At 32.7% G+C, this 10,586-nt stretch overlaps 1 protein-coding gene across 1 annotated transcript; it reads left to right on the forward strand.

Moving 5' to 3' along the window:
* Positions 394 to 9,654, forward strand: LOC107630157 (AP-5 complex subunit zeta-1; the record flags this gene model as incomplete). Its single annotated transcript, XM_016333221.2, is given in 16 exon segments — positions 394 to 759; positions 847 to 987; positions 1,103 to 1,194; positions 1,468 to 1,500; positions 2,109 to 2,152; positions 3,530 to 3,618; positions 4,478 to 4,569; positions 4,676 to 4,822; positions 4,931 to 5,078; positions 5,213 to 5,289; positions 5,679 to 5,750; positions 6,527 to 6,574; positions 6,660 to 6,787; positions 6,876 to 7,035; positions 7,116 to 7,317; positions 9,225 to 9,654. Coding segments are annotated over 16 exon segments (1,637 nt in total), but the record flags the coding sequence as incomplete, so codon positions are not given.

A 10,586-nucleotide genomic window follows, 5' to 3' on the forward strand; every position in this document is an offset into this window, starting at 1 on the left:
AATCTGATTTAAACTAATTAACAAATCTTAGGTATTAAATATTTAAATCAAATATAACCTAATTTAAAAAGATCAAATATGATTTAGATTAGTTAAGATTAATTTTGTAATCATATCTTTAGATTAATTTCACATTTTATAGCTTTATTCTAAGAAGATTTGATCCACTTTTTAGGTTGATCAATTAGGAATCTATTAAGTAAGTTTATAAGACATTTTATGGAGGTTGATCAATTAGGTTGTGCACGAATTTCTATACATTCAAGTAGGTGAATAATTTGCTTTGTTTGTTGACACCTTTTTACATGCGCACAACTTTTATTGGGCGTAAAAAATAGACAATGTGATTTTAGTATTTTACCATTGTCCAACGTGTGATAAGATAATGCTAGCTCATTCTTTCGCTTACCGTGTCACTGCCAAAAAAGGTTAAGGAATAGTACCCGGAGATTAACGAGTTTGGTTCACCGTTCAGAAGCTAAAAAAGCAGTTTATCCCATCGTTAACGAGTCAAGTACGAAGGAGTTACGGCTTTACTCAACCCCGCCGAGCAGGGAAGTGGAGGTACCAGTGTTGCAAGATCACTCTTTTGCTACCCATCCGTAACTCAATCACTCCGACAATCCCCATCTTCTTTTTCCAGCGATGCCGGAGCGAGACGACAAAGGTTGGGACTTCTACCTCCGAACGCTCTCCAACAGCTCCAGAGACTCCAACACTGCCAACGACCCCGCTTCCGATCCCTCTCTTCTTCATTCCGTAACTAACTCTTCCCCATATTTCCCTCTTTCGTAACAAAATTATTATTTAATTATTTCTTACTTTGTTTTTCTGAATTTTGATTAGGTGAAGAAGCTTTACGAAATTTGCAAGTCTAAGAATTCGGAGGACTTGGTAGCTAGGGTTTATCCGCATGTTAACAAGATCTTCCATCGAGCCGTCGCTTCCCGTTCTCAATCTCGAACCTCCAACGGCCTTCTCTTATTGGTTTATCTCCATTCTTTTATAATTCTTTCTTTATTATCATCACTTGATTTATCTTTTTGAAAGCACTTCGGATAAAAAACTTACGATTTTTCTTCCTTTCGTTCTCATTTCTTAGGCAATTCTTCAGTTTTTTCTAGACTTTGGAGAGGTTGTTCTTCATGATGCTGATCCTAGTCTTAGGACATTTTTTCGTTCGTGTTTGAGCAGGTGATTCTATATATTTTGATATATTTTCGTTCGGTTTCAAATTATATGGATAGTTATGCATGTGGTTTAATTCTTATTTTCTCATTAACGATTCAAATGCTGCATTTCACTCTATCTGAAGTCTTAATAATGGGAATGGAAGGGAGGAAGAGGGAGTGAATAGATTCTCAATGATTTTCAGGGACTTAGGCTTTCTACTTTTAGCTTTATTTTAGGAAGTTATCATCAAAACAGGGCTTATTACTCTTGTGACATATTTGTATCCTATTGCAGAGAGTTTGCTGATCCGGTTGTGGCAGAAGCAACTGTCGAATNTTTCAGTGTTTTCGAGCGAAAAAGAAGAGAAGCTAAAGGGTTTTGCTAACAAGAGTCCTAATGACACTAGTTAAGGATACCACAAACAAGATTTTAAATGGAAAATATAATTTTTTAAGTTTTCAATCCATTGAATCCGATGCTATTAAATTGAAACAGTCAAAGCCTTCTTTTTTAACTCTCTTAACCAATGCCTTAGGACACTGTTTGGCTAAACCTTAGAAGAAAATCGCACCTAAAGTTTTCCCAGGCAGTAAATTAAGAAGTTTGGTATGAGAAAATAGTTACTTGACAAAATGAGTATTATTTGTTATATGCATACTATTTTAGTTATAGAATCCTGGGTATGGCAGAAATATGTCACTGTTTGATTCAATTTTCTGATCTACAGTTTCTATGCCCATCTCCATATGTTTAGCTTTGGAAAATGGAGACGGGTAGGTTTCTTGATTCTAGAATCTAAGTTGAACTGTGAAAAGTTCAATCATATTAACATCTTGATTCTTGAGCATGTTCCCTTCTGCCTTTGTAACATTCTTCTTGTAGACTTATACCAGAATTCCGCTATCTGAAATTAGCTATCATAATTCATTTGGCAGTTTTTTCCTTTGTTGTTGAAACTGATCGCTTGGAATGGTGAAAGGTATGCATTCTTTCTTTCCTTTCTTTTTTCTTTAATTTTTTTTAATTTTATTTTGCGCTACGTGTGGGTGGGAGGTTAACCAACGAATTCCAACATATTCTGAATGAATAAAGACAATGGAGACAAATGGACCATTGATTTGCTGATCTAAGCTCTATTGCGTGCATCTTGATCAGTTGATCTTAAAATGATAAAAACAAAGTATTTCAAGTAGGTATGACAAAAATCAGATTAGTATCTTCTTAAAAGGTTGATAAACATTGAAAAAGAAATCTGTTTAACTGCATATTAGAAGAAATTAACGATTGAACTTTATCCTCAATTTTCAAGTATGACTGGAATAAAATATGATTGGGTCTTAATGGCATATATAGCTCTTCTTAAAAGGTTGATAAACATTGTAATTCTTTTATTATTTTTTGGAGTGTTAGGGTGTGCCTATTATTGGACCAGTTTTTGATAACTAGTTTTGCTGGTTTTGGTCGATGTAAGAACCAAGTTATTGTTGCTTTAGGCTGTCCATGTTACTCTTAGATCCATTTTGTTTGGAGTGTAACATTTATAGCTTCAAGGAAAATTCTTTGGGATAAGATTACTTGGTGAAAAGCTGAAGGTCTTTTTACCCTTACAATCATTGTTAAGGACTGTGTGGCTTTGCTATGTTTATGTTCGCATTTTGGTTCTCTTTGATTATTTATTTATTTTGGGTAAAGTATATTTTTTATCTTTGAAGTTTTCAAAAAGTTTCTACAATACCCTTGACGTTTAATTTGTTTCAATTTTGTTTCTTACATTTCAAATAAGTTTCGATTTTACGATTGAGGTTAAATTTTTTACAATTAACATATGGTCAAATTCATTTTTACGAAATTTTCTCCTAATAAGATCGACATGATCATCACCATCTCACTTCCACCTCTTGCCTTCAACCCACACTCAGCTACACCACCTCCCCCACCCCCCACCATCATTATCTCATCTTCACCTCTCTCCCCTTCACCCCACCCTCATCCTCACCACCACCAAAAACAGCAAGAACAGCAATAACAACAATAGATTCAACACAGCTTAACAACAGATTCAACAACAATAGATTCAACACAACTCAACAATAGCTTTAACAAAAATTCCAGTTAGATATTTCCCCTTCCATAGAAGCTAGATGCCTTACCCTTCTATTTGATTATTCAATTACTAAAATATTTTCCCTTCCCTTACAGTCAGTCCCCTTTTTTACATGTTGAAGGAATCTTGCTAAAATGAAAAGAAGCTTAAAGAAACATTACATAGATATTTCACGTAACTTGTATGTAGTTGCATTCTGTTAGTGTGCCTAATAGAGATTTTGACAAACAATTGTTACACCCACTTTTGCAGATTAGAGAAACAATTTTCGAAAGCTTTCCCTGGATTGATGTCACCTGGATCATTTATTCCGTTATTCCCATATTTAATAGACTTGCCGAGTAAGTTCATATGACCATTCATGTATTGTTTACTTCTACTTTTTCATAGAAAAATGTTATAACTTATTTCTCTTGTATGTTAATGACCTGTTGAGTACCTAACATAATCCTCTTCCTTTATGAAATATGAGTCTCTATATAAAGGCTTGCAACAAGCATGGCATACGTACAGTTGAAATTTTATAATAATGAATTGGGTCATGGATGTGATAAATGCCTTTTCAATAAAGAATTCATGTGGAAAGCTTTGCGTGGATAATTGTGAATTTATGAGTTGCAAGGGGAGTATAGAAAAATTGGCAGCATAAGGTGTCAACGATCAAGTGATAGTGATTGTAGGGTGCAAACCAAAATAACTATATGTAGGATGCCCAAACAAATAGGATAGCAAAAAATACAATTATGCATTAAGGAATAAGAAGATAAAGTTTTGGTCATGTAACAACAAATTAAAGAAAGTAGAAACATCAGTTTTCGCATGCTACTTAATGGAGAAACATAACTCCGTTTCACTTAGATTGTCTAAACACTAGTGAGAACCAAAATTAACCCTTTATTGTAGAATTCGGGAGTTTAAAGTAAAGGAATTATTGAAAAAGTAAATATTGGAGTTGGACCAAAGGGTGTTAGTTAGTTGTGTACCTTGAATCAGATGGAATCCTATGCATAAATCTAAATGGGTAAATACCTTAGCATAATAAAAGAGAGACTAATAATAAGAAAAATGGAATCCTATACATAAATTGAAACAGGTAAATACTTTTACTTCTTAAAAAGGCTATCATAAGAAACACTTAACTTCCATGCATCGGCACAATTACATGATCTCTTACATTTTATTGCCTTTTTTGCCCCCTAGTTCTGGTAGTGGCATTGGAGAGGGTGGAAAAAAGCTCAGGACCACTTATTGGAAATAGCATAGCTTCGATTCAGCAGAATACTGCTCCTAAGGTAATCTTCAATAAAATAAAATTTTGGAAAACAAAAAGAAAAGAAAAGTAGAGTCATTCTTACCTAAATTTGAAATTTAGGTGAATTTGGCACTTTTTTAATGCAGATGCTACTTGCCCTTATGGATGAAGCCTACACTGGTTCAACAATAGAAGATGGTGGAGGAGATTTTGAATCTGACGATAACAGTGCAATTGATGTATCTGATCCTTTGTTCCTCGAGCTTTTAAAGGATGAAAATGATGGTATCGCTGTATGGTTACCTTCTATCTGTTAAATATTATGTTTGCAGTATAATTTTAGGATGGTTCTTTAGCATTAAGCTTCTTTTTGTTTCTAATGTAATTCTATTTTATGCCAGGAACGTCCTTGGTCATCTCCAGTGATGGCAACTCTATTGCAGGCTGCTGCTAATAGTCCTTACTCTGATAGGCTGAAAGCAGTACTTAGCATGGCACCCCATCTTCTTGATGTTTACTTCTCTATAGCATTGCGTGATGTCAATGACTGTAAGTTTTATTCAATTTCAATGTTCATTTAACCTGGTATTGGTGCATTACACTGGGATCGATGAATTCTGTTGTGGGAAATATATTCATGATCTTGCTGCTTTTACAGCTTTCTTCCTCTTTTAAATTTGCAGCTCTGATCTGTGCATTGATTCCCCTTCTTATGTCAAGATTTGCTACCATATTTCCGGATAAAGTATTTTCTTATGAGGTACTGACTATTTCTTCTCTTATGATTATGACACACTGTTAGAATATCTGTTGAGAACTGGCATCTGACAATACATGAAGCTGCTTTTCTAGTTCTGTAGAGCACAGACCAGTCATTTGTTATTTAGCTTTCTGTAGGAGTACCTTGTGGTCTTAAAGAAAATTGTATTCTCACAGTTCTCATTAATTTCTTATTTCCATAAATGTCTGGTTTTGTGACTCTTCACTTGAACATCTAAATTTAGTTACCACAATGCGTTGGAACCCCCCTTGTGTGACTTAGGACACTTCCACTTTTGGTTACCCGATGTCAATAAGAATTTCTGTTTTATTTTTTATTTTTTTGAATTTTAACTTACTACATTATATTCTATTCTACTGTGCCTTCAGGTCCGAAACCGGCTTTTGGAGTTTATGCTTTCTACTTTTCAGCATTCTCCAAACTTCATTGCTCTTCTAAAGGTATCTTTCTCACAATATAGTATGTTTTATTTTTTCTTTATGCCAAATATAGTTCAGCCCTTAATTGGGTTTCTACATAGATCTCCTTGCAATAGCATACACTGATTGTGCTATGTGAGAGGTGATAAAAATATGGTAAGAGACAAACTTGAAAGACATCCAAATGGGCATGGACATATATCACAAGTATAAGCTTCAACGTCAATGCTTTATCCGATTAGGTGGGATCTGCTACATGGGTCAAACGACGTTATTATGCCCTATTGTGTATCATATTTGTAGTAAGCCCGTGAATGCTTAGTGTTCACCACCTCATTCAGATATGATAATTGCACTCATCTTTGATTAATTGGCTTGAATTCTATGGTTTAGTATAAGCTTCAATCTTGCCTTATTTTCTTTTACTATTAAAAATTGTTTTGAAGTTTAAAATAAACTCATTATTTGTGTGTTACTTCTTTTTCCTTTTCAAAATTTAAACGACCATATATGTGTCGTGTTCTGCCACATTGGAGTCAAAAATATGACATTGATAGATTCCAAGTGTCATAGAAGTTTGATATTGACATAATCTATACGTGTACTTGACACCATTATATGCTGCTCATACACAATTTTCCCCCTTTTGGGATGTGCCTTGTGTGGTTGTGCCCCATATTGCTATTTCTTAAAATTGCATTTTTATATTTAAAATACTGTTACGTATTCCTTTAGTGCTGTGATTTCACTTACCATTTCTGTTTTGCGAAGCTTATGCTTGTATGATTTTATTCCAGAAACCTATAATGGACAGACTTGGAGAAGCTTATGACAGCCCAGAAAAGGTTAGCCTGCAAATATTTTAACTATTTCCCAGAGAGGGATGCAACAAAACAATTAAGGGTTAAGAATTCATTGGATTTACTTTAGACAGAATTGGCATTGCAATTATGCTGGGCCATTGGAGAGCATGGTGGAGGTGGTGAATCTCACAAAGACGAAGCTCGTGAGCTTTTTGAGAGTTTAGAACTCCTTTTGTATGAAAACCTTTCCTCTAGGTATGGATGTAGGATAAACTTGCTGCTTCACGTGCAATGTTTCTTGGGTACTTGTGTGATGATGTGATCTACTTTCTTTACCTGGAAGTCGTCTCGGCATGACACAGGAGGTGTCCCTTGGTCCTGATAAGAATAACTACAGACGGTCATCACAATCGAGGCTTCTATGTTTTGTTATAACAGCCATTTCAAAGCTTGCTACACACCATCGCGAATTAGCACCAAGAGCACGTGTATCCTTGGGCAAGGTATTTCAGTGGTTTCATAAAGCAAAGCATAAGAAGGATTTAGCAATTTTCTGCCCTCTAATTAAGGGTCTATATCCCAGGTGGCCCGTTCTCGAATTTCAGATGTGAGGGTGTGGAGACGTGCATGCGATTTCCTGGCTCTGATGAATGATCCTGCTATATGCGCATCCATATTGGGGCCTTCACGGTCTTCAACAGGCAAAGTTGGCAGCATAAATTGGAATGAAGGTGCAACAAAGATGATTGCACACGTTCCTTTTTACATTCTAGGGGAACAAGAAGGTGAGAAATGCTTTCCGTTCATATTAATTGGTTATTCTTTTCAGGTGAACTATCAAAAACGTTTAGTTGCTGACAAAATTATCTTTAAACGATTAAAATGACTAAACTTTCTCCAAAGGATTTAAAAGCATGTCGAATTTTTGTTGAAACATTTGGATTACTATTTAGAAGATTTATGCAAAAAATTAAAGCAAAATTCTATCTTTAGATTTTTATTTTTCATTTGTTTTAAAAAAATGTAGGCCACCAATAAAAAAGTCGCATAACAAATTGCTTGATGCAAAATACATAATTTTAATGATAAAAAAAATGTGTTTTTTTTTAATTATTAATGCTTGCAAAAAAAAAAATCAAAATTCGATATCTAAAATCCTTTTCGAGAATATATATCGAATATTTGGTTTTTTTTGTTTCATTTTTAAATCTTGAGCGCATTTTTGTTTTTTTTTTTCTTTTAAAAATAGAGTAATTACTCAAATCAATCCCAAGGATTTTAAAAGTGAGCATTTTAGTCCTCAAAGAAAATTAATACATAGATCAATTTCCAAAGTTTTACTCTGGCAGACAAATCAGTCGCTAGTCTATTTTCCGACAGAGTAATTAACCAAATCAGTCTCCAAGGATTTTAAAAGCGAACATTCTAGTCTTCAAAAAAATTTAATACACAGATCAATTCCCGACGTTTTTCTCTGTCAGACATAACAGTTCCTCTATCTAATTTACTTTTACTATATGTTAACATTTATTATTATTAGATTAGCTTTGTGCATGTGGATGATAACATTAGCATATTAATACACTCTTTTCGTTGGAAACAAGCAAGGTGAATAGTGATACTTTGAAATCCAAATTAAAATATTTTCTTTTAATACAAACAGGTTTTTTAAAATAGGAAATTGTCTGATTCTTGTTGACAATTTGACATTATACATATGGAATTAAGTTACAAATTTGACACACTTTTTTTTTTGTTACCATGGTTTTTCCACACATTATAAATCAAAGAAAAATAATATGTATGCCACATGGATGTGTATGTTAAATTAGTCTAATTATGAAGTAGAAATTCAGTTAGCTTCTTGAGTTAATTGATAATTTGGTGAATAAGTTGAGATTCAAGTGAAAATAGAAGAATAACTTTTATTATACTTAATTTCTAGTTATCACACTAAGTTAAGTTATATTAAATATAAAAATATCAAATGGTTTCAACATTGAGTTTCTTGTAGAATAATCTCTAATAACTTTATTGAACAACATTATTATTATTATGTGACAATATATATATACACTTTTTATATTTTTTATGCAAAATTTTTTTTATATTATAAATACATACATGAGATTCTGGATAGGGGACTATTATGTCTGACAGAAAAAAAAAGTTGGGAATTGATCTGTGTATTAATTTTTATTAGGGATTAAAATGTCTGCTTTTAAAATCTTTTGGAAACTGATTTGGATAATTATTTTGCCAGAAAAAGAACTAAGGACTAATTTGTCTGTCGGAGTAAAACTTTGGGGATGTTTTGTATTAATTTTTCTTGTGGACTAAAATGTCCGCTTTTAAAATCCTTAGGACTGATTGGATAATTACTCTTAGAAATATTTTTGTCAACATTTAATCTTTCGGTGGTATTTTAGGTGATTTAATCTTCTTTTTATCTGCATTACTTTCATGTTTTTCACATTTGGAGTACGAAGGGAATTGTATCTTGTTTTGTCATTGCTCAACTCTCCTGCACACTTGCCCGTGCATTGGTGCAATACCTGCTTGTGGCTTGACTATATGAATCTGAATTTGCTGTTTGACTTTGGCATGAACTGGATCACTGTCCCTTTTTCTTCCCCTGATTCCGAATCACTCGGAATTTGGCACTTATTTTTTGGTTTCTTTCTTGTTACAGGGCCGCCGTTTAATGATTTTTCATTCTCAGATATCCTTCCAGGGAGGTGATGAAAGCTATTGCATACCGTTGGGTCAGTTTGATCAATATTGATCACGATCCTCCTATAAGTAGGCACAACTCACGTAGCTATTTTCCTCTTCTTTTTTGGCTTCTAAAATGGACGCCTGAAACTTAGCACCTCTTTTCTCATCAAAACAATGGTTTGGCTTTTCCACTGGAAAGTAACACACCAATGGAATGTGATTATTGCGTTCCTTTTGGTTGTTATTCAAAATTTCTCATTCTTTCAATCTCCTTCAAAGTACGAACTACAAGGCCAGCTTGTCTATTTGTGGGAGGGTTAGAATATTTATTTGAACTTTTCGTTGTAAAATAACTATATTATCGAAATGTTCCAGTCATTATTTTCACAAACTTGTTAAACGTATCTCCTCTGATGTAAACTATTATTCCTTCCGATTTAGGATAACTCTATTTATACAAATTGATATATTAAAAGAGAAAATATACGAACTAATTTTTAATTAATCAATTCTTTCTTTTTACATTTATGATTTTTATTTTTTGGAAGATTTAAGTTTAATGTTTATAATTTAAGGTTTAGGGTTAAGAGTTTATGATTTAGAGTCTACTATTTTAAGATAAAATAATTTTAAAAAATGGTTGATGTTAGTTGAAAAATATTAATTTTCTAACAGTATTCATATTAAAACGATGAGTTCAATTAGGGAATTAGTTTTTTTAACTAATATAAATTAAGTTTTTTGAACTTTTTTTTTATTTTAAAATCCAATTTTTAAATCTTAAATTTTAAATTCATTCTAAATCTTTCAAAATGAGTTAAAGAAATAATTTATAAGTTAGTATTGACTAATTAAAAGTTAATTTTTTTATATTTATTCTGAAAAGGTTAATCTATTTGAGCACAATTAGTCAATTATTCTGTTGATACAATGATATATATATATAAACTGTGTTCATATTCTTTGATTTTGGTATACTAGTTTATAGACAATAATTGTATTCGGATATATTTAGTTTTTAATATAACAGTCTGTCCAAATAGACATTTATTTTAAACAAGGTAATAATTTTATGACTATATTGTTAAATCGCATCTTTTTTAGGGGGGCTTATTGTTTTATATCTCAAGGGAAAATGAGAGGATAGTCTCATCATAAAATGATTAAAATCCAGCAGCCAACAGGAGCAGCAAAGCAACAAACAACAAAGAAGCTAGATCGTAGATACTAATGCTCAAGGATACACAATTTTCCTTCATTTGCACGTTATTACTTTTTATAATTTTTTGTTCTTGTAACTTTTTAGTATATAAAATTTCTAAAAGATGTTTTTGGT

This window comes from Arachis ipaensis, chromosome B03 (genome assembly GCF_000816755.2).
Source record: "Arachis ipaensis cultivar K30076 chromosome B03, Araip1.1, whole genome shotgun sequence".
NCBI lineage: Eukaryota > Viridiplantae > Streptophyta > Magnoliopsida > Fabales > Fabaceae > Arachis > Arachis ipaensis.